Raw genomic sequence first — 25,473 nt, 5'->3', positions numbered from 1 at the left:
TAGTTAACTCTGAATCAGAGGGATAATAAAGGACTCATCCAATTCACTAAACGTTGATTGATATGAGTGATACCTACGTGCAGTTAGTTATAGAGAGCTATAGATATGTAAAGAGTTTTCACATGATCATTTCATGTACCTGTGAGCTAGTTAGAGCTAACTGCGATTACAAACAATATATTATTATTAAAATCATATTTGTAAATTATATTCATAATAATTATTATTATTTACTGAATATCATAATAAATTATTATTTGTGTTTAATACAAAGTACAAAGTGGTTCATAAACAACCATACGCTAGCGAGGGTTTTGTGTTTGATCGGTATGTATGTATGTTCATCTTTTCCCATCTGGCTTCTAAACTACTTTTCATAATTTGACAAATGAGGTATCGATAAAAGAGTCTTGATGGTGCACTGATTAAAGGCTATGTAACGTCACATCGTGGCGCTGTCTAGAGGGTATAAAGCTATCATCGAAAATCAAATTTCGATTTAATGATAGCGCGTCGGGTATCAAATAAAAGGCGTAACTTGCACTTTTCAAATATATGATTTGAAAATATTTTCATAGAAGAGTAAGCAAAATGCTCATAACGCGAGTGATGACGGGTTTTTTCTATACTTTTTACCGGTTTCCACATTTCTAAGTCTAAGATGTTACACATTCAAAAAACAAAAGAAATATCAGTGTATAATGGATGGCCATGACCTCTACTGGGCCCATAACCTCTTGAACAACATTTAATTATGTAATCTAGAAGTAAATAAATATTTTTTTTTATAGTTTTGTAATTAAAATGAATTCCTCTTCGACGAATGTAAATTACATAACTACTGTTGTCACAAATAACACACGTTCGAGGTATACTTAAATAATAAACCTATTTAAACCACAATAAAGTAATAAAATACTGAAATATATTAAAAAAATAATAATCTGATATATACACCACATAACTTCCTTGTACGTTCATAGAGTAGTAGATCGAAAACTTTTTATTTCGCTTTGTACAAGGAAATTTAAAAGGGAAGATTATGCAACTGTCCTAAATCTAGAATGAGTTATAAGAGAACGATAGGTTAGGTTAGACTAGGTTAGGTTAGAGTGGCTGTCCTGGGGTGAGACACACTTAGACCATAGGGTCCGTTGTGATACCGTAAAAAGCTTGGCCCATCCCCGATCACTACTCCATGAACTATTTGGAACTGTTTAAGAACAGCAGGAGGGCTTTGACGTCGACTGACTTTAGGTCGGAGAGGTCGTCAAAGAGAGGCTAGCTCATGTAAATCCATCTCCTCATGACAAGAGCTGGGCAGTGTCAGAGAATATGAGATATTGTCTCCTCGTCTTCACCACTGTGACAGCTCCTGCAGTAGTCGTGATACATTGCCAGGCCTAAGCGTTCAACATGCTGGCCGCCCAGCCAGTGTCCTGTGAGAGCCGCAACAACCTTGCGAACAAAGGCCTTTGGAAGTGATATAAGAACTTCGGAACGCCTGCGATTGTACTCAGACCATATCTGTCTTGTAGTACCACAAGTACGTACTTCCCTCCATCTAAGAGAACGATACACCAGCCCAAAAATATCTCGGGCATATTCAAAATTTATATTATTTATAGCGAATGTTTGTTTCAAAATTACAATTCTTCCATTACTTTTTTACAAAGTAGTGGAAAATGTATAACAAAATATGTTAGGTTGGTACTTTTTTTTATGCCCTGTAATATAGACCTATAAAAAAACAAACAAACATGTTAGGTTTCTATAACAAACATGCCTAATAAAAAAAAAACGTATTTTAACCTAATGAAGAATTTAATTTGTAATAATGTAACTATAATGTAATCATAAAACAAGTTGATTTAATAAGACTGACTCACGAAAATATCTTACAAAATTAGATAGTTTATGGCTGGAGACTTTCGAAAATCTGGATCCTTTTATTAGCTCCGCGGGTTGTACGGAGTTTTCGGTAATGGATCTAATTTATCGAATAGCTTAGACAGTAATTGATAGAAAAAATGTAGTTTTTTGTGCGTTTGTCAATTCAATTTGAACAAAATTGGTCTTTATAGAAAAATAAACCACTTTTATTGGATTTATTGGAAAATTTCTTTCAAAGAGTGCCTAGTTTTTACAGAAAAAATCAGTTTCAAGCATATGTCAACTTAAAAAATATACTCTGTATTAATATATCATAACATGAGACTTTTATCAATAAAGATAGATCAACTTGTATTTGTAAAAAGTATTTGAAATGTATTCAAAACAAACATATAAAATACTTTTTTAATCATTTTTATATGTTTGGTATGTGAACAGACTGACAGACTGACAGACTAAGGTCTGGCATGAAGCATGAACCTGACTGGCACGTATATCTTAAAACCTTATAAACATGAATGAATGAGAATAAATATATATTCATAAAAATGTAAAATTAAGAATGTTTATTAAAATATTTTCATGTATTTGTAAAATGTTTTATGTTTTTGAGATAAGAGGTCCTACCTAACTACCTTCAACCTGTTATAAACCTATTATTAACCTCAACTACACCACCAACCAACAACCATTCATTCTTTTACATATTTACCCATTCCAATCAGAAGTTGTCCGTTCAACTCTTTTATATGTAAAATTAATATAAAATTAAAATTTACAGTGTGTCGCAATTAAAATGAAATAATTCAAAATTTTAACAAGAGGTCCCAAAATTGTGTTTATTGGCAGGGATTTTGACTCAAACAGCCGAATCACTTTAATATATGTATAAAAAGGTAGTACTATCGGTAATAGACTTAGCATTCAGAATTTAGTGAAACTTGGCATAGTTGTCCATTATTAAATCATAATTAACCAGTTAAATTTTTAGAGGCCTTTAGGGAACTGAAAAAAAGATATTTTAAAATGGATCCTTATGGGAAATTACAGATTTTATTTTATTTCACAAAACTGGACGTCCACATTTTCAGTTCTCTGAAGGTCCCTAAAAATTTAACTGGTTAATTATGATATAATAATGAACAACTATACCAAAGTCTTCTTTCATCGTAAATAACTTTTTAAAGGCCTTATTAGAACTCATTAAATAATAAATAATGTTTTAGGATATGTTTTCGAACGTTATAAATTTTAACACACAAATTACCACCGCATGAAAGAATGAATGTTAAAATGTCATAACAAACAATATTTTTGCTGATAAAGACGTCCGTTCGTCGCATGATATTTTAATTTTCTACATCATTTCTAGAAGTAGTAACAATAATGATCAGACAAGGACATTTTTATAAAAAACGTTATTAAAATTAACATAATATCGAATAATAAAAACCATTTTTTATTTCCTATTATTATTTTATTTTTTAATTTATTACTTTTTTTTAAATGTTTATACAGCCAAACCGATGTTATTATTGGCTAACTAATCGAGATTTTAAACTTTTAATCCTGAAAATAGAAATTAAAACTCGAATACAGTGCCATTGGGGGTAAATACGTACCTTCGGAAATTTAAGTGTGGCTTAATGATACTTAGTGCTAAAAAACTATTTTTTGAGTGAAAATTCTCATTTAGGAAGTACGCGATGAATGTTCATTTTCTTTTTTGCAGTAAACGATAGTAGAAGTCCCTGGATCACAATAAAGATAGTTTTAGGGCATCTTGTGAAGCAAATTTTTGAATTATTTCATTTTAAAACTGTGATTTTTAACATAGTACTTTGTAGAAGAAGTTACAATAATGTTAATGGTACAAAAATTTGTCACATATTCTGGTTTTGCAAAAAAAGACTGTCTTTCCAAAAAGACAACATAAAAAACTTTAAGTTTTTGACGCTTTTTCGATATTTTTAGAGCATTCTCTTACATTTACGTCTTATAAATTGCCTATTTGGCTAGTTGGCACTAAATCGAAAAGTTAATGGTTTGATCTTTAAAGGTCTTACCCACAATACTTGTTAAAATTAAGGATAAATATAATGTTTTTGTGTCGCAATACAGAACTAATATTTTAATTATGATGCATTAACGTTATGATATGTTTATTATTATGATTATTATTATTATTATTAATATTAATAATTTTTATAAATAATTGCATGTTGTCACGCTAAAAATGATCTATTTTTTTTGTTAATTTAACTTTTAATGTCATCAATTTTTAACTAACTTTTTTTTTATTATCGTAAACATTTGTAAAACCAAAAGAACATATAATTTTCATTTGAAACTAAAGTTTTATTGAAATTTTGAAAGTTCTGGTAACACGATAAACTCATTAAAACGTGAGTTAATTATTTCTCAAGATAAACAAATTTATTTTTTATACCGTAGAAAATGCAGATGTACAAGCAAGGATGTATTTTGCGGACAATAAAATTGCAACTATTTATAATATCAGATATATATATTGCAATTTTATTATCCGCAAGTTTACGTATGCAAACTAAATAAAATCAAATAATATTCTCATCAAATCATAATTTATTTTTAAAATTCGCACCGGTCGTATGTTGTTGATGTATATATAATAATAATTATTATTATAATGCATTCATAGAGGTATAGTTGGAACACTAAGCAGAGCTTTTTATTATTTAATTAATTAGTTCACTAAATATTCATATACAACATTTATAATTTAAAATCAGTTTGTTGTACGAAATGATGAGGTCATCAAAGCTCGCCATCTTTTTGTTTTTACTAAAAAACCATGCACATTGTTGCAAAAAATTTGAAGAAAAAAAAAGTATACCAATAATGCATTCACAATACTAACGATGATGGTATTACAATTAGTATCTTATATATTTAAACGGGTTATTCTTGTATATATATTTCAGCAATCTTGGAAACGGCTCCAAAGATTTTCATGAAAGTTAGTATGCAGGGGGTTTTGGAGCGAAAAATAAATCTAGCTAAGTTTCATTTGTAGAAAACGTCGTTTTATCTGTGTTTTCAGGAAAAAGTGAAACATTGACTGCAAAATATGACTTTTCCTGACATCTATTGGTGACGAAATAAAGTACATTACCGAGACATTCTAATTGGTATTTGTGTTGAGACATTTTAAATACTTCTTATATTAATTATTGATGAAATTTGTGACTTTTTAACTCGAAAAATCCCAAGTAAAGCTCGGCCATTCAGGTACTTTCCTTTATAAGAATAATTAGGGATATTTCGATACATTTGATTGTAAAATAGTCAAAGCAATGTGCCAACCCAAAAATAAAAACCTACCTTGACGAGCTTCCCATAATATTTACTAGACAAAATAAATAAACTAGTAGTATTTTACTATTTTGCAGACTAAAAACAAAAACTATTCATTATTTTAAACATACCTATATACATTTATATACATAAAGATAGGGTAGTTGTATATAATAGGGGGTAGTTATTTGTTTTAATAAAATAGGGATTCTAAATGTTGTAATTTATAATATCAGAGATTAGCATAATTAGTATATTGTACTATACTTTATTTTATTTAAAATACCTACTAGCATCCGTACAGTTTAAATATTATAACGTGGCTTCAAATAGAAAACTATTATGCAACTTTATTTTCTGAAAGTTGAAAAGTTCGTATACGTACAAAAAATAACTTTGAATCAACAAAAAACCTCATTTTGTACTTTTAATCCAAGAAAAACATACTTTTGAATCTAAATTAATAATTTTTGTGATCAAACTCAAAAAATCAACACTCTTACTTAAATAACAAGACAGTATTGAATGAAACATAACAATTTTTCGATACCTGGCGTACTTTCAAAATATCGAAAATTTTATTCAATTATTCAGCTTTCGATATATGGTAAATCAAGGCAAGTATCGAAAAATGGTATTCATATTTTTTCGTCTACATTCAGGAAGTTATAACAAAATTCATTAACAAAGTTGAAACTAAGGTACAAATAATTTCAATCCTAAATCTAAAATTGCCTTGGTTATCGTACTATCTTAATAGAACGTGTCATAAGTGAGATGTTTAAAATCTTAAATAATATTTTTCATGTCCACACTATAATATTTGATATATACCTACGTACATATATGATTGTGTGTGAATTAAATATATTTTGTATTAAATTTAATAATATTAAATAAATAATTTATACAATTGTTGGTGTATTTAATAATAATTCTTTAATTTAATTAAATTTAAACATTTTACATTTAAACATGATATATCATTTGATTGATATACCTACATGTATATCTACTGCAGCATTCTTTACATTCATTTAGTTCATACATATACAGATTGAGCCATAAATGGGTATACTACTACCAAAAAATTGACGATTTATATCGAATTTTGATTCTATTCATTTGTTATATTATTTGAATTTGGATGGTATTTGCAGTTCGTATGTGAGTTTTACATATCGTCGAATTCACAAACTTTGCAGCTGATTATCTCTCGATCAAGACGATCAAAAATTCTGTAATTTTGGTATCTCACAACTTACTTTATTCTGAGTCTGTGAAAAAAGGTCCCATTTGTCTAGAAGTGTTGTCATGTTGGAAATACCTTAATAATATTTCTCCAAACTCCTAAAGAAACTTGTTTGTAAATGAATATTGATTTTTAACTTCGATCCTCATAAAAATGTGAATTATATTCCTAATAATTTTTATAAACTGTACATCCACTTATGTTTCACTCTGTACATATGAACTATATAGATTTTGAATACAAAACTCAGGTATTTATTTATTAAGTGAAATTAATTTAGATGAAAAAAATAAAGTGAAGGGTTTTTCTGTTTAATTGATATACATACAATTCATGCATACATGGATATGTTATCATGGTTAGTACCTCCTACTTTTGTTAAAGATCTGAGTTGACTTCAATGATGATAAGGGTTTTAAATTTATACTAAAAATATTTTATATTAATCATGTTTTTTAAATGAGTTCAAGAGTTAGAGTTAGAGTTATAGTAGATTTTAATTAAGTATGTTAAAAGTATCAATTATATTTAATGAGTGGAAAACTGTCTATTTTATAAAATTATAAATAGACATTGTTTTAAAATAAATGAATTAATACACCTCTGTTATTCATACAGAAATCTAATGAAATTTAATGAAGTCCCAGCTTTACCAAACATTTAAATAGGAGGTATCATTGCTTCAAAACTTTCCCTGTTTTAAAATAAAGCAAGTATTTTAATCACGAAATGTAATCAGTTGAATTCTCAAAGGAAATCATCACATTAGCTTCATTTGGGTCACGCTCGATTCAAAACATAAATAACTTTTAATTTTCGCATGATATATGTGCTTGAAACATTTTCCATTTTCTTATTATTTTATCTTTTTTCGAATTATGAATTTTTTAGCTTTTTTCAACTTATCTATAGTTTTTTTTAAATATATTTTATTAAAATCCATCAGAAATTGAGAGAATTTCTCTTAGCACAAGAGCAAAAAAGTGTTAGAAATTATCCAATATGTTATTTCTAAAACCTATTCATATAAAACCTATTTTTCGCTATAGAGACAATAAGGCAAGCATATCATGAAATATTTCTAGAATTTATACCATACCTTTCACATATTTTCTAGATAGAAAGTGGTAGTAAATTCCGTTAAATTCGAACCCTTATATCAAAAAAGTTTTTTCCAATCGAAATTAGTCTATATAGTGTATACAATTATATACATCCTAGAATTCTAAAGGTATGAGTACATAAAGAAGAAGTATTTCCAACACATATAACACTATAAAGCCAATAATACATCTCACCTCTTGTCCCGTTATCCCATCATTTACCCACCCACACGCACTTAGCCTCACCTACTCCTACAAAAAACAAATGAATACGTGCGTATGTATGTAAAACACAAAATGTTCAAATTTATATTGTGTAAAAAAGAGTCTCTCTTTGAAGTATCAAATTTACAACTTTACAAGAGAAGTAGTTGAGTTAAAAACAGAAGGGGTGGGATGTGAAAAATAAAATGGTAGTGACTCTGTTGCCACTGGTGCAAGAAATAAAAATTTTCATATAATTTTATTCCATTTACTATTGAATTTATTACTTCAAAACTCAATATTTAATTCAGTTAAAATTTCAGCTGAGAAGAGAAAGAAATTGAAGTTTAAATTGTTAAAGGTTTTGCGACATTCGTGCCAAGCTTGTTTTAACATAAAGCGTGATTTAAAAGAAAGAATATGACTTTTTTTAACCCTCGAACTAAAAAAGGGGTGTTATAAGTTTGACCGCTATGTGTGTGGGTCTGTCTGTCTGTCTATGGAATCGTAGCGCCTAAACGAATGAATAGATGTTGAATTTTTTTGTTTTGTTTGAAAGGTAATTTAATGGAGAGTGTTGTTAGTTATGTTTTAAGTCTGAGCTTAGGATTCCGTACCCGGAAAAACTAAAATATTGGCTATAATCTTTAAAATCGGTTCAGTTTTGAAAATACTTTAAAGAAAAAGGCAATCTAATGGAGATTTTATAAATTTCACTTCCAATATTGTGTCCTGTAATATTTATTTAAAGATTTCTATCAAAACACAACTATTTTGCGCCTTAAGGATTATAATGTGAACATATTGGATGCCGGCAATGAAGTTTGTTCGTTTTACAAAATCATGCATATCACATAAACTTAACGAATTTATTTAATGTGTTTTCAACGTTCGTATAAGTGTATACCTTACCCCAATCCCTTTCTCAATCCTTCCCAATATATAATGTTAGTATAATGTGCTTTACTTAGTGAACCAATAAACCCTTAAAGGCATGAATAGATAGCGTAACAAACCAAAAAGCCTATTTTCACTTACTTTCTCTCTGTGATGTCGATGCGATCGTTCGATACACAAAGTCTTTGTGTAAAATTCGGTTCAATAGAATTTTTTATTATTTTAAAATAAAATAAAATAAAAACTATATAAATATGTATAAATTTTGTTGAATTATTAATCAAAACCGACCAATATATGGGGGTGCAGAAGGGGTTTGAAAATTGGAAAGGATGTGTTTTGTTTTATTGATATATTTTTTGGGTGAATATTTTACATTTTAAAAAGAAAATAAAAAACTATGCGATACGCGGTAAATACATAAACTATCTGAATTTTCTTCACTAGATATTCGAAGAGAAAGATATTCGAAGTTTAAAAACCAACTTAATCGCTGGAGTAAACCACCTGAAGTCAAAATTGAAGTCGTGCCAATTCTCTAAACGTGCTGGAACCGTACTATTCTTAATATGACGGAAAGTAAAACTCATTTTGGGTCAAATCGTTAAATATAGTGTCAATTACATGTACAGAATCACCCTTCAAGTAAAATTTATTAGAAAAACAGTTCCCAAAAACTTTTGTTATGGCCATTTTTCATGTAAAATTAATGTTTATCGAGATAATTCCCTTTATTTTTCAAATTCAAAATAAACGATCAACTATTTTCGAGTCCATCGAAGGAAACTTGACTGAAATTTAACTATCTAAATATCTCAAATAGTTCTAACATTTACAAAATTGCAATCGAAAATTATTACAAATAACCTTTAACGACATTAACCTTCTTAACCGAATCCACATTAATTTCAAACAACTATATCTACCAAGAAAGTCTGTTAGAATTAGAAAATTTATGGTCGAAAATTAGTGTTTTAATGAATGATAAACTATTCAGTATTTAGTTTTAACTTCAGAGAATTCCAGAAATTGAGTGTTTTTTTATTTTTTATTTTCTGGCATACAATAATTAGAACAATACAAAAGATATTTATAATTCACACCAAAACTATAGTAATAAAGTTTCTAGAAGGGTTTTCTATCTAGTTCTAGTTATTCTAGTTGTGTGTGTATGTTTGTGTGAAAACTGTCTGAATATCACACCATTTAAAGTTCTTCCATTTTGTACAACAAAACAAACACATAAATAAACTTTCTGTTCAAGCTCTTCGAAAACAATTCTATGTATTTCGAACAAACAACAATAGGCAGCAACAACAACGAACAATGGTAATAAGACATATTTTAAATGATTTTGAAGTAATATTTGAATTATAGACTAGGAGGGTATGGGCGCTAACATTCTGGGTACAAGATCATTACTTATTTCATTTAACTCGTTATGGAGAAAATCTTTTAAAAAAATCATCTTTGAATTATAAGTAAATATTGTATATAGAAATTATATAGTATTTATACAATTAATTCTTTTAACCATAATATCAATATTTAATATTCTTTTAAAATATATTATTGGTAAAAAATTTATATCAACGTTTGAATAGAAGATGTAAAAATTTATTATTTTGATAAAATATAAATTGCATAACTTAAGATTTGTTTTTACCAGTTCAATTATTTTGATATAAAAATTACTTACAAACACACAAAAATATCATTTTTAATGAAATAAAAATTTGAAGGTCAATTATTTAAAAAAAATATTTTATTTAATAATTTGAGAATAACAACTAACTGAAGTAAATATTTAAATATCTTACATATGTTTGATTTATTTTTTATTAAAAAATAATACTTTTTTGTTTTACGTAAATCTCGAAGTAAAATTCTAAGAAAATTGTGTCACGATTTTTTGGAATGTATAATTAGTCTCTTGAACCTGAAAAATGACTTGGGATTCTGATTTGAATGCCAATCGCATCAACTGTTAGAATTTCTCGAAAAAAACATTTATAAGTTTACTCCGATAATTTTCATTAACGTTTTTCTTTGAAATATAACGATTTACTTCATCATCGCCCTAAAATAAGTAAAAACTGTCACCATTTATCGATTTGTTTCAATTTTACACCTTTTATCGATAGTTTAAACGGCGCGTCAAGGTCTAATTTAACAAGAAAAAAATCGTTAAATCGTTAAATCGTTATACTTTTAAGTAAGAACATGATATATTTTGGATGGATTTGAACAATTTATGTGAGTGTCATCCCGAACAGATCTCCGACCCATTTTTGGACTAGATTTTGGTCTATTTATACCAACTAAATTAAAAAAACTTCTGGAAGCTTTTAGAAAATCACCATTTTTTATCTTCGTTAACCAGATTAGAATCAGACCTGGCTCATTTTTCAGGGTAAATTTCGATTTTCTTTGCATTTGTATTGTAAAAAATTACGATTTTTATTCGATTGGTTTAACAAATACCTGTAATCGATATTTGTTTAATTATTTCGTAAAACAAAATAATAAATCGTTAAATTATTTATCCCCCCAAGATTATTGATCATTTATTCTGATACACCCGGTTAATTTTCGATGCTTTCGGTATGAAAACTGATAAATCTTGAGCAGTGGAAAACTTAAAAGTGCATATATTAACAATAATACTCGTCTCTCAAATTTATTGAAGTTGTCGAGTAAGTTTACAAAATTTATTAGACAGTAACTAATAATGCACAAAATATGAGATTATAATCTCATTTTGTGCATTTCTCTGCTTCATTTTTGGAAACATTATTAATTAAGATAAATATTAATTGACAATTGACCTGTACTGACACTTCTGGTGTATTTGTATGCATTTACAAATAGTCACTATATAGTAGAAGTGAAATTCTCATTGTCTGGTGATCTGTTGAAGGTAATTTGATTCGAACTAGGAATGAGAACCGAAGCAAATAGTTGGAATAAGTGAAGAAGACTTTATATATTATGCTTCTGCACCCAAAATTCATTTGTATAATAGATACAAACTTGTTTCTGCATTCTCTATGTGGGTGTGCTTATCGGTCATTTATGGTTCAATGGGCTCTTTACTTACCAATAGTAACCAGAAACAAAATATACAGGCTGGCCTCATCGAAAAACAACCATAATTTTTAGTAATGAAGCCGTTTACTTGAATATTACAATTATTTTTGCCTTATCCACTTTTATTTTATAAATATCTATGACATGTTTCGTCCTGTTAGACCATTCTCAAACTGTGAGGTTTAACAAAGGTGTTTATACAAATTTGATCTTTTCAAATTTCCAAAAAAACCAAAAATTACATTCCCTTTTAGCTTGAAATTTTGAAAATGGTTTTTGAAAATTGGTATCGATTGTACGAAGGTATAGAATTTTCTTGGGTTTTTTTATATTTTCTATGTTTCTTGCTTTGTTATACAACTTTCCAATTTTGTCAACAAAAAATTTGGTTCTGAATCCCAACTATTTAGGGAATTTTCTTTTTACTCGTTCTAAGATCTTATGGTGTTGGAAATACCGTATTGTCCTTTCTCAGACTAATTTTTCATAGATTTAATGATACCTATAAATGTCTAACTTATCAAAACCATATCAAAACATTTCTCTCTACACACCACAAAACATGTATAAAATAATTCAACTAAATTCACTCCGAATAATAACTTAGAATCAATTCGAATATATTAGCTATTATATGTATAAACGTCACATTATTATATGTCATATATAGTGACTGACCATTTGACCAATGATAGAATGAATGCTATGCTATATTGAATGTACTATGCAGTATTCTAGATATTTCTAGATGGACACTTGGTCATATAACTTAACAGTTAGTAATGGCTTGTCGAGTTGTTTAATGATGCGTGATTTCGTAGGTCACGGACTACTTAGTTATACAATAAATACACCCAGAGCATACAATATTTTATTCGGATTGTATCTTTTAGAATTGGATATATGGGGAAATAAAGTGTGTTTAAATTTTCAATGTTAGTTTTAAAATTATCGCCACATCTTGATATTTTGTACTACTATGAACAAGAGACAAGTAAAAACCTTAACAAAAATGACGAAATAGTTCATTAAGGGCCGTGTGTGAATCAAGAGTGTTCTATTTTATAGGGTCTTAAATTATTTACTAAATGTTTTGGATAAAAGTTCCATACATTTCCACACTTTTACAGATCATCTTTGATCAAATATATACAAAAAAAATCACCAGATTTCGCAAATCAATTAAAATCTGTTTAACGAAGTCAATTTTTAAAGTCTATAAACAGTTTTCAAAAATACGTAGCGTATAAAGTAAATAGGCGAAACCTTTTCTATATTTTTTCCTCCTTTTCAATTTTATCATATATCATTTAATAATGACATTTATGGTAAAATATTCCGGATTCTTATACAGAATGATTTTTTTTAAAAACTTTCCATCCTTGAATTTCGTAAGCGGTATGGAAAAAATTTAAAATCATTTATCGACTCGTTAATTGGATAAAAAGTATAAATACTTTTCTTCTATTCCGTTTAAAAATGAGTCGAACAATATTTTCACGTTTTCATCGTTTTATGTTCCCTTTTTGAAATATAAGGACAGTAACTTAATATTCATCCTGTATATTGTTGTATATAAACATGTGTATATTGTTGTATATAAACATGGTTTTATTCGGTTTGTACGCGTTGGGCACAAGGCATGAGGTGACAGGATAACATTCTTATCTCATTCAATAATAATAATAAATTGATATGATTTTTATATAATTAAAATACTGGGTTTAAGAACATCATGTTATCCTCCATGTACAGAATACAAGTCTGCAGGTATCACAAATCTTGTATGGAAAAGCTATTAAGATACAAAAAGTTAACGTTTTTTGTTTAGAACATGAAAAATCGTAAAAAATTATAACAGAGAGGAAAATTTACTTGTAATTTTCGTCTAATTTTTCCCAACTGACTGAATTAACTACTATTATATATTTTGACCCCCGATAGTTTTGTAAATATTTGATGATAAACTAATTTAATTTTTTGTGTATTTTCTTTCTGTTTCAGATCATGTTCGTGAATTTAATTGTGGAACAATGTATTATAGAACTTTCTTTTTGGATAGTAAACGTGATGCGTTATATGTCGGTGCAATGTAAGTACATAGAAAATTTTATATACGAGTTCATACAAGAACTCATTTTATTTAGTTTTTTTTTTTTAATTATAAAATTAATTTTTTTTTTATTAAATTTATTTCTTATCGTATTGTACTAAAAAACCATAAAATTTGATAAATGATTTATTTTGTCTTAAGAATTTATATTTCATTTAGTTAAGTATTGGGTGTCACCCCAACTTCACTTAAAAGTTGAGAGATTTCATTAGAGTTCTGTAATCGTAATTAATATTGATACAATTTTTCTGTTGTGCCAATTATTTAGAGAAATTTTTACGACTTTAATGCACTTTCCGAATCAAATTCAGAATTTCTCGGTAAATATTGGTATAATGACAGTAATTTTAATTAGCAAATAAATTTCACTATCCAATTTTTTTTTCGTAAGACGAATACTTGCATTACCTACATTTAGTTTGATCGGGATATTTATTATGACATTACATAAAACTTACATATGTACTTACTTTAAATTATCTTTATTATCTTTAACTTCTGATAACTCACTTTCACAACTCGTTATTTATAATAAAAGAACAAACAATTTTTACAAAAAATACAAATTGACAAAATATAAAAATTATTTTGCATATTATCAAAATCCATGGCAAATTAAATCCCATACAAAAGTTTTAGTTCTTATGCGACCCAAATGAAAATTCTCAGTTTTTAGTGAGCATTTTCCTCCCACCCCACAAACGAATCAGAACGATAACTTAAGATAAGTAATATAGTTCCAAAATATATTATAGCTTCTAAGATACTTAGCAGAATAATAAATAGTTAATTAAAAGGCCATCCTCTACATAACTGTTTGTGAACATGAAACGCTAGACACAAATATAAATGTGAAAATTTAATTTTTCGTTCGCTATGTTTTTAAAAAAACAAAAATGAACTATGTGATTTTTCCAGTTAGTATAAAATGATTAATGACTTTTTTTCTCTTATCATTTCAAAATAACTTCTAAATCTTGACCATTACAATTTTTATATTGTTTTTCGTTTTATATAAATCACAGTACAGTGATTTTATTATTTTTATTGTATAATCTTAAAATTAAATCACATGTCAAGAATTATGACACGCTGTTTGGGTTTTTCTACTATTCGTAATTAATTAACATCACAATTAAAAATTAGTCGAACATTTTATTTCAATTCTTTAAATGAAACTGAAATTTGATATTTTTTTGAGTTTTTTAATCCAAAAATTTGAAGAACAGGCCCAAAGAAATTAATATATAAAGCCAATAAAATTTTACCTTTATCGCAGAATTACTTTTTTTTTAATTTGTTGATTTTCTTCAGTTCTATTTTCGAAATATCTCGGTGTGTCAGCTCAAAAAACTTGATCAAAATTTCTGTCATACCTAGTCCATATTGTACCTATCGTTAAATAGCATCGTTTAACAGTTTTACTGTAGAGTTACCAGACTCAAATCCACAAATAATTTAGATACAATATCAATCTCAATTCATGGGAAAATTCATCTGCTTTATGAACAAAAATTATGCAAGAAATTATTATTTTAATATAATAATTAAATGCATTTATATATAAATAGATATAAAACAATTTTACAAGCTCATTTTCACACAAATTTTCAAGACAACAAAATATACAAAAATTTTCTTCATCTCTCGTTTTTTTTTATAAAAATAAATAACATAATAAGTTTTGTGAAAATTAAATTTTAGTTAATTTAATTTAAATAATTTTAAAATCCATTTGGTGAATTTTACATTGCACACAATATGTGTGTGTTGGTTGTGCTTGTGCTTGTGCTTGGTTGGATGGGTGTTTGGTACCAAGAAGCAATAAGGAAAACCAAGTCTGTCCTTCTGTCATCAGGCAGTCAGTCGGTCGCTTCTTTATTTAGATGAGAGAGAAAAACGAAGAAAATGTATATGAAAAACAACTTTTATCACCATAAACTTCGTATCAAACTTCTCATTTCAATTTTAATTCATGTAAAAAAAAAATTTTATCACGCTGGATCTGCGTACGCTTTTAATTTTCTTCAACGAAACTCGCATTAGGTACATGTAAAGTTATTGAAACAAGTGAAATTTAAAAAACTTCCCAAAAATTTGTTTTGTACGGGACCCATATCTCAGACTTGAAACGTATCTAAGAATACTCTCCATTAAATTACGTTTTTCATTAAAGCCTTGTCCAAACTGAACCGATTTTAAGGATCATCGCCTACTTCTTCATTTTCCCAGATACGGAACTCTGAACTTAGCTCCCCATTAAATTACCTTTCAAACGAAACAAAAAAATCAAAATAGTTGAGGCACTACGATGCCACAGACGGACAGCAATATCTATATTTAAGCTCAAAGAAAATTCGATAAAAAAGAAAAAAAAATATTATCGTTTTTTTCTCTTGTGAAATACAAAAAATTAAATTAAATTATTTCATACTTTATTAAATTTAAAATTTAATTAACTGATACTGGGAATGGTTGACTGGCGAAAGTTCACAATAATTTTTATATGTACTCAAATATTTTTTATTTAAACTTAAATTAACTAACATTATTTTTAATTTTTAGTTAATGTTTTGATCATTTATTTTAATTTAAATTATTCTAAACGAACTGTTGGGTTTTCTACCCAATAACAAGTCGTTAAATGAATAAAATTTTTGTTTTAATTTAATCGAAATATTCCTAGAATAATATTATAAAACCCAGTTAATATTCACCAAATTTTAAATCCCAAAAACCGAACTGGACTTAGTTCAATAATTTCCTCTAATCATCAAATAATAATTTTATTTCTTTTAATTTTCGATTACTCAACTAAAAGTATTAAGTTTTTTTTTCTCAATAGAAAAATGGTGAAATAATAAAATTTAATAAAACATAAAAAAGAACAGCCTTATTAAATAATTATTAATATTAATAATAATCATAATAAATATGATATTGAAACGTATATAAAACAAGTAATTAGAAATACTTTCGTACTTTCTAAAAGTCATAAAAAAAGTTTTAATGATCAAACAAAGTTAAAGGTTCTGAACTTTAATAAGTAAAAATTAATAAATTATATCAAGTTTTTTATTTAATATTTATTAGAGTTAGTTGATTCAAGCTAAAAATTATTTAATAAATCTTATAAACCTAATTATAACTCTCTTTTAATGGTTTAGTTATTTCATAGCTAACTTATGACTACCAAATTGACTGCTCGAAGTCATCAATGATTTTCCTATGAATCACTTTAAAATATTGGATAAATAAGAGCCATAGAATGTCTCGTAGATGTCTTACACTGTAAATAGTTTTTCTTCTTGTAAGTTTAAATCCCACCAAAAACATAAATGTGTAAAAAGGCGTAGATGAATTCCAATAAACTCAATTACGTCAGCCCAAAAAAGTTGTGAAATCCCGTAGAGAAAAAAATTATTCGAAAAAAAATTATAAAAATGGCATAAATTTATTGAGTAACTTTTCCGTAAAGAAACATTAAAGTATTACATTAGCAACTTTTCGGTGACTTCATACCTACACGCACCTGTATAGGAGAACAAAAGATAATCGTTAATCCCCTACTATCTCCCTCCTCCCCTCTAATGTTATGACGTTATAATTTTTTCACAACTTTTATTAAACATCAAAATTTAAATTTAAACAATCAAAGTATTCTTTAGATTAAAGTCAAGCACCTACTTAACAAAGGCCTAATTTTTTTACTAAAGTACGAAAATTGTTGGTTTAAATTTCTTGTGTAAGTTTCTCCTTAGTACGTATTTATTTAATATTTTACTTCGCAAGTTTTTTATTTTTAGATTCGTTTTTTGTATTCCGAAAACTTGCGAAGTAAAATATTAAATAAATACGTACTAAGGAGAAACTTACACAAGAAATTTAAACCAACAATTTTCGTACTTTAGTAAAAAAATTAGGCCTTTGTTAAGTAGGTGCTTGACTTTAATCTAAAGAATACTTTGATTGTTTAAATTTAAATTTTGATGTTTAATAAAAGTTGTGAAAAAATTATAACGTCATAACATTAGAGGGGAGGAGGGAGATAGTAGGGGATTAACGATTATCTTTTGTTCTCCTATACAGGTGCGTGTAGGTATGAAGTCACCGAAAAGTTGCTAATGTAATACTTTAATGTTTCTTTACGGAAAAGTTACTCAATAAATTTATGCCATTTTTATAATTTTTTTTCGAATAATTTTTTTCTCTACGGGATTTCACAACTTTTTTGGGCTGACGTAATTGAGTTTATTGGAATTCATCTACGCCTTTTTACACATTTATGTTTTTGGTGGGATATCACTTCTTTTTGCCAGGCAATAGTATTTAAGTTGAAAGTGTTTGTAACAATTTTAACTCACCATTATGCATACATTGAATTACTGTTGAATACTGAGCCTCGTACGTCAAGAAATATGCCGAACAAGATGTCATCAAAATAGTGTTATTTATAAATATTATAATGAAAATTTCCTTTTCATATAACTGATATTGATTATTATATAATGCATTCTATATAATTTACGCCTAATTTGCGTCCGCATGGGTAAACAGTCATGTTTTCGAAAAAATGTTTTATGCAAAAGTTGGTTATTTCTTTATAAGGAATATTTTTTACATTAAAATTTTTGTTATATCTCTAACGGTTTACAAGATGGGTTCCACAGACCCAGAAATCAATTGACGTATAATGATCATTTACGAACTTGACCTCACTTTTTACGTCCTGAGTACGCTATAAAAATTTCATCTTAATATCTCTTTTCGTTTTTGAGTTATCGTGTTGGCAGACAGATGTGCATATGGACAGACAGATATTATGTAACTGCAAATATTTAGGCCTTATTTATGGGTAATACGCACAGCTTGATTTCATAAAATAGTTCTGCACATGGATTGATCCTGAATATTACAACGGCTCATACAGGGGCCTTATATTTTGTAAGTGCGCATATTTGGGTCTTATATATTGGTATTGCGCACACTTTGATCCCATATAATTGTTCTGCGCATGGGATAATCTGGAATACAACAACTGCGCACACATTGACCTTAAATTTTGTAAGTGTGCATATTTGGGTCTTATATATTGGAAGTACGTACAGATTTATCACAAATTATAGTTCGGCCCATGCATTTATCCTAAATCTTACAACTACGCATACGCTGAATTTATATTTTGTTACTGCGCGTATGTAGGCCTAATACATTGCTAGTGCACGCATGTGGATTACATGAAATATTACTGCACATGGGTTGATTCTAAATATTACAACTGCGCAAACAGGGACCTTATATTTTGTTAATGGGCATATTTGGTCCTTAAATATTGAAAATGCGCATAAATTAATCTCAAATTATAGTTCTGCGCATGCATTTTACCTGAATCTTAGAACTGCGCATTAGTTTCATTAATATTTTGCTACTGCGCATATATTGGCCTTATATATTGCTAGTGCGCACATGTGGATTACATGTAATAGTACTGCGCATGGGTTGATCCTGAATATTACAACTGCGCATACAGGGACTTTATATTTTGTTAGTGCGCATATTTGAGTATTATATCCGGCAAGTGCGCACAGATTAATCAATAATTATAGTTGTGCGTATGCATTTATCCTGAATCTTACAACTACGCATACGCTGAATTTATATTTTGTTACTGCGCGTATATAGGCCTTATATATTGCTAGTACACGCATGTGGATTACATGATGTAGTACTGCGCATGGGTTGATTCTAAATATTACAACTGCGCAAACGGGAACCCTATATTTTGTAAATGGGCATATTTAGTCCTTAAATATTGAAAATGCGCATAAATTAATCACAAATGATAGTTCTGCGCATGCATTTTACCTGAATCTTAGAACTGCGCATTACCTTGGTTAATATTTTGCTACTGCGCATATGTAGGCCTTATATATTGCATGTGCGCACATGTGGATTACATGTAATAATACTGCGCATGGGTTGATCCTGAATATTACAACTGCACATACAGGGACTTTATATTTTGTTAGTGCGCATATTTGGGTATTATATCCGGGAAGTGCCCACAGATTAATCAATAATTATAGTTGTGCGCATGCATTTATCCTGAATCTTGCAACTGCGCATACGCTAAATTTATATTTTGTTACTGCGCACATGTAGGCCTTAAAAATTGCTTGTGCGCACACGAGGATTACATGTAATAGTACTGCGCATAGGTTGACCCTCAATTCAAGCAAGTCTCTGTCGAATGTCCAAAATCGCATCTTTCTATAATTTAGAAGTCCCTTAGAATCGGTATAGCTGAATCATTTATAGATAAATCAATTATAGTGGAAGTGATGGAAAAATAATAACGCCACTAACCTTACCATGTTTTGTTATCAAATCTAAACGTGTATACAAAATTTCAACTCAATCGGTTGAAGATATCTGCTTTAAAATTGAGTAATAACATCCCCCCCCCCCCATTTAACAAAATATGGCGGAAGCGAAGAGAAAATTTGATCAAGTCAACCATAAAAATTCAATGTCATTCAAAGTCAGCGTGCTTACAAAATTTCAACGTAATCGATTGAGGGTGTCGGCTTCAAAATTGGGTTGCAAGATTTATATTGTTGAACATAACAATACCATTGTTTTTAAGAAAATAAAATTCGTTGTCATTGCAACAATTAGTAGTAAACACTACAAGCCATTTAAGCAAAATGGTTTAAAACTTCTTGTAAAATTATATTTATACTTTTTTTAAATTTAAGGACAAAAATAGTTGGATTTTGCATTAACGAAAAAAACAGGACTGGTTATTTACTTTCTCGAGGGAAAATGATTGTTTTTTCGAAAAAATGTTTCAAACAAAAGTTGTTTATTTTTATGTAAGGAACATTTTTTACATTTAAACTTTTGTTCTATCTCTTACCGTTTTTCCGAAAATTGCAATTTAATTTTTTACTTTATTTGCTTTTCACGGGAAAACAATTACCTTTACAACAAAATTTTTCATACAGAATTGTTTAATTTTATGCAAGGAACATTTTTTGCATTTAAACTTTTGTTCTATCTCTTACAGTTTTCGCTATAAAAGCAAATTAAAATTTTCCTAATTAATGCAACATAATAATTTTAATATGTTTTCTACATGGTACTTTGAATTTCATAGGGTCTTAGTAATAAGATATATTTTATTTAATTTTTATAATATTTTAAGTTGGAAATATTGAAATACACAATTAATTTTTGAATATTTATTTAATATTTATTCAAATTTAATCAATATTTAATTAAAATTATATAAATAACAAATTTTTAAGCGTATTTAAGTTTTACCATACAAATTGTATAGGAAAAAAAACTAGCCTTCTGATTGGTTCATATTTTACCATGTATTTTTAAATGGGGAAAAAATGCACCTTCAATTAGCGAAATTTCCCATTTCCCGTTAAAAATTTTGATATTTGGAAGTTTTTCTGGGGTATGATTTTTCTCTAATTTATTTTAATGAAAACCGCATCTTTCTATCATTTCTCAGTTTTGCTGTGAATTTATATGAGTCAGTAACAAAATTTCGGGGCGTGGCCGTTTTTTGACGCGTTATTGCTCGGAAACGATGAGAGCCGTGAACGTGACCTTTGATTTACGGCGTCCCAGGGTCAATATCTACTTAAGTTGAAAGTTTCAACATTATAGCTCCAGTAGTTTCTGAGATATAAGGGTGTGAAAAAGGGCTATTTTATGTCCTGTATATATAGTCACAACAAAAACATTGACATTTCACATATACATTCATCATACATTATACATTACCCTTTCAATTTTCCATTTTACTTATTCTACGCTTACGCACTGTTGTGCTATATGATAATCTGAACATAAATAAAATTAATTGAATTAAAATGTATATTAAATTAATTCTTAGTTTGTGATCTTTCTAAAAGTAAATACTGATGCACATTACATATTCATGCTTGAAGCTTTAATGTACAAAAGATCACCTAGAATTTCTCGAATAGAAATATGTTACGTACGTGTTGTTAACTTAGAAAATATTTATTAGCTTGTTATAATGTATTTATTAAAGTAAAGTTAAAACATACATCACATTGCTGACTGATTAAGACAAATATTTAATGGATTTTATATACAAGTTAACTTGGATGTTTCTATGATCAAGATTTTAATTACATCTTAGAAGTATCTCGAATAAGAAAATTAGAAAATAGATGATACAATTAGAAAAATTTATTATACTTATTTTAAGATTTATTTTATTTCAATCACTGTTTTATGAGACCATATTCATTTAATTCAAATAAATAGCTGTTATTTGTGGGAAAAAATTTAATGTGGACACCATATTACTTCCTTGAACATTTATATAAATTAGTCAAAATGAATTCAGAAAATTTCTCCAAAAGGATCTTTAAATTGAAATTTGTGTGGAATTTTATATAAAAAACAGTTTATAACTCGAAATATCATCGTTCTAAGAAGTTCCTCTGAAAACCTTAGGATAATGAAAGGTACTCAAGTTTTTCCCATTCGTAGTCCACTTTTTCATGAAATTACCCAGTCAGTTCAATCATACATTTAAATTACTATGGTTTCTTCTACTTATTCAACATCTTCTGAATCCCAGTTTAGGCCTGTAATAGTAGTTCTATTTTAGTATCCCTATTGTCATAAAGCAAAAGTTTTTTCCCTATTAAAAACGGTAAAAATAAGCTTAGTATGTTTTCCGGATACAAATCCACAAAAATTGATGCTTTTTTTAAATAACTGTAAAAAAATTTATGCTTTCTGAATAATGAAATAATAACCACAAAGTTCTATGACCTTTTCGACATAATAAAACGGAAAATTTTGTTAATTACTCGAAAATGACACCAGAGTGTATAAAGCCCAAAAAACCACGACAACAGTTTTAATAAATAAAAATTGTAAGGATAATAATTATATACCTTTTTTCGTCTCGCATCTGTCTTCGTAAAGCAAAACTCATTTTCGACAGCATTATTAAACATAAAAATTCCTCCACGCACCAGTTACGTAAGCTAAACGAATTCTGTTTTAAGCGAGCGCCAATGCAATTTTGGATAAAAGACTTGATGTTTTTATATAAAGTTGGACTGAATTCTAAATCAATTCTGATACATGGTTTCAAATTTCCACTCTCTCTAAAATAACTCCTTTCCTTTCTAAAGTTTTTGAGCTTTTCTATTTTCGATGGACGAAATCAATAGCTCATTTTCCTTGAATAGAAAATATGCTTAAATAAAAATGGTGTTACAACCGCAATATATATTGTGTAACAAAACCGGTGCCATTTAACTTCAACCATTCCCTTTTGCACTTTATAGTTAGTATAATGACAAATGAGATGAAAGGGTTAAAATGTAGGTAAAATTAGTTTGTATTAGAGTTAATTTTTATGATTATTTTAACTGTGAGCTATAGTCAGTGCTACATACACTAATTATATTACATCGCATTATACTGAACTTTAACTTGAGTAATTTTTTTTTTTTTAAATAATAGAATGGAACCTCCTATGAATGAACTTTTTAAATGGGTGTATGATATAAATTTATTTTTATATATATTTTAACCTTTTCAGTTTTTTTTATTTTAATTTTGTTCTAAAATAAGTGTACTCATATTTTTTGTGAATATAATTATATTACAAATGTTCCGCTTGTAATTTTTGCAATTTATATAAATATCATACCGGGTGTCACCTCTCAGTACAACAAGATTTCATTTGATTTATATTCATTCTTAGATCTGAAAAAGACACATTCAATATTTCATTCAATATTTTAAAATAATTGAAATTTACAAAATTTAAAAAACTCCCGACAAATTTTTCCAGTATAGAACCTTAAACTCGCACTTGAAACATATCTAGGAACACTCTCCATTAAATTCCTTCTTTTTTTCAAGCCCTTCTCCCCCCCCTAACACTCACACTAAGCCCCCTAACACTCTTCATTATATTACCTTTCGATGACACAGACAGACAGACGGGGACACACTTATAGTGGTCATACTTATTAACACCCCTTTTTTTAAGTTCGGGGGTTAAAAATTTATTTTCTAAGGTAATTTTGACAATAATTTGATTCGTTTTAACTCCTGTGAGCTTTGTGGACTTGATATCTCAAAAACCGTAATTGAAATCGCATTTTAACTCGGTCAAAATTATTGAAAAACACAGTTTCCGTAATAATTGATGGAAAATAATTTGTATAAAATTGATTTCGAAAATTTTGAGTTATAAATTTTGTTGAAAAAGTCTATTTCGATAAAATTTCTTCGTTACGGTTTTGTGAAGACGAATTTAGTCCATATTTTCGTTTGGGTGCCATTCTATACTTCAAATGTATTTTTAGCCAAGCAGTAAGTGTATATTATAAGTTAGAGAGTTGAATTGAGTTGAATTTAAGGGTGATATTTAACTACTGGAACCGTTTTCCTTTTTTATTAAAGGTAATTTGTTTGAATGAACCCCAAGCACATTTATTTCTTGGTAAAAAGGGGAATCCAACACATCCCATATAAAAGCTATACCTACTATTTCTTTTTTTTTTCATGATATATATATTTATATTTTGAATTTATTATTAATATTTTATTTAAAGATGAATTTCATTTTTACTTTTTTTATTATTTCTATCACTCTAAGTAAAATCATTTTTATTTTCGATGTGTTCTGATATTTCATCAGAAAGTATTCGAATATATATTTATTTTTAGATTTTTCGTACGTTTCAATTCTGCTTTTATATTTATGATCTTAATTTGTTTGACATGTCTTGAAGGTCTAAGTTTTTATTTTGAGATATATGAAATAATGAAGCTTAAAAAGTCTAGAAAAATGTCATTTGTAACTCGAATCGTTCAGGTTTCAATTATAAAAAATTCTAGTATTGATAATATCGAAATAAAATTAATACGCCCACATTAATTCTTTAAATAAAATTTTTAACATAGAAACAAAATTTATAGGTAATTTTTATCATACCATTTAAATGAACTATTTATTTTCTTTTCTTTTGATTTCGAAAACATTTCTAAGAATTATAAAATATTTTGATACTTGAGAACAGTATGAATTTATTATAAATTTAGTGATGAGAGAACAAAAATTAAATACCTACGAAAATTCTCTTTTATCATAAATACTTTTATAATAAATATAGGGGATTAAATTATATTTTATCTAAAATAATTTAAGTGTTTTCATCGAATTGACCTTCATACGATAAAGAGAAGATTAAATTTCTTTGTCTGGGAATTAATTTTTTTTTTTGTTGTCTCGGATTTTCTCTGTTTACTAAAATCGGGGAGAAATTTTCAAGAAAACCATGTGGATCGAAAATTCGTATGTAATTTAAAAGCCGAGAGGAAGCCTAGTGGCGTAGCGAGCTGACCTCGCGTCCTCGCAAATTAATTAATAAATAAAGTATGAGCCTATGACTTTTAATTTGAGCGAGGCTTTAAATTTGAGACTAAAAATGTAGTTGAGAAAATAAGACTAGATTTTAAAATGTATATATGATCATCTAGAATTAGTTCAAACGATATCT

At 27.9% G+C, this 25,473-nt stretch overlaps 1 protein-coding gene across 2 annotated transcripts in view; it reads left to right on the top strand.

Moving 5' to 3' along the window:
- LOC123301533 (semaphorin-2A) overlaps positions 1–25,473 on the top strand; it is a 441,589-nt gene that overhangs the window by 307,774 nt on the left and 108,342 nt on the right. For both annotated transcript variants that reach the window (XM_044884308.1, XM_044884309.1), the window contains exon 2: positions 13,780–13,867. In XM_044884308.1, the coding sequence (XP_044740243.1) occupies positions 13,780–13,867 (88 nt within the window). The remainder of the gene's footprint in view (positions 1–13,779; positions 13,868–25,473) is intronic.

The sequence above is a fragment of the Chrysoperla carnea genome, chromosome 5 (genome assembly GCF_905475395.1).
Source record: "Chrysoperla carnea chromosome 5, inChrCarn1.1, whole genome shotgun sequence".
NCBI classification, from domain to species: Eukaryota; Metazoa; Arthropoda; class Insecta; order Neuroptera; family Chrysopidae; genus Chrysoperla; species Chrysoperla carnea.
The sequence above is the reverse complement of the archived record's forward strand: the minus strand, read 5'-3'. Positions and strand labels throughout refer to the sequence as shown.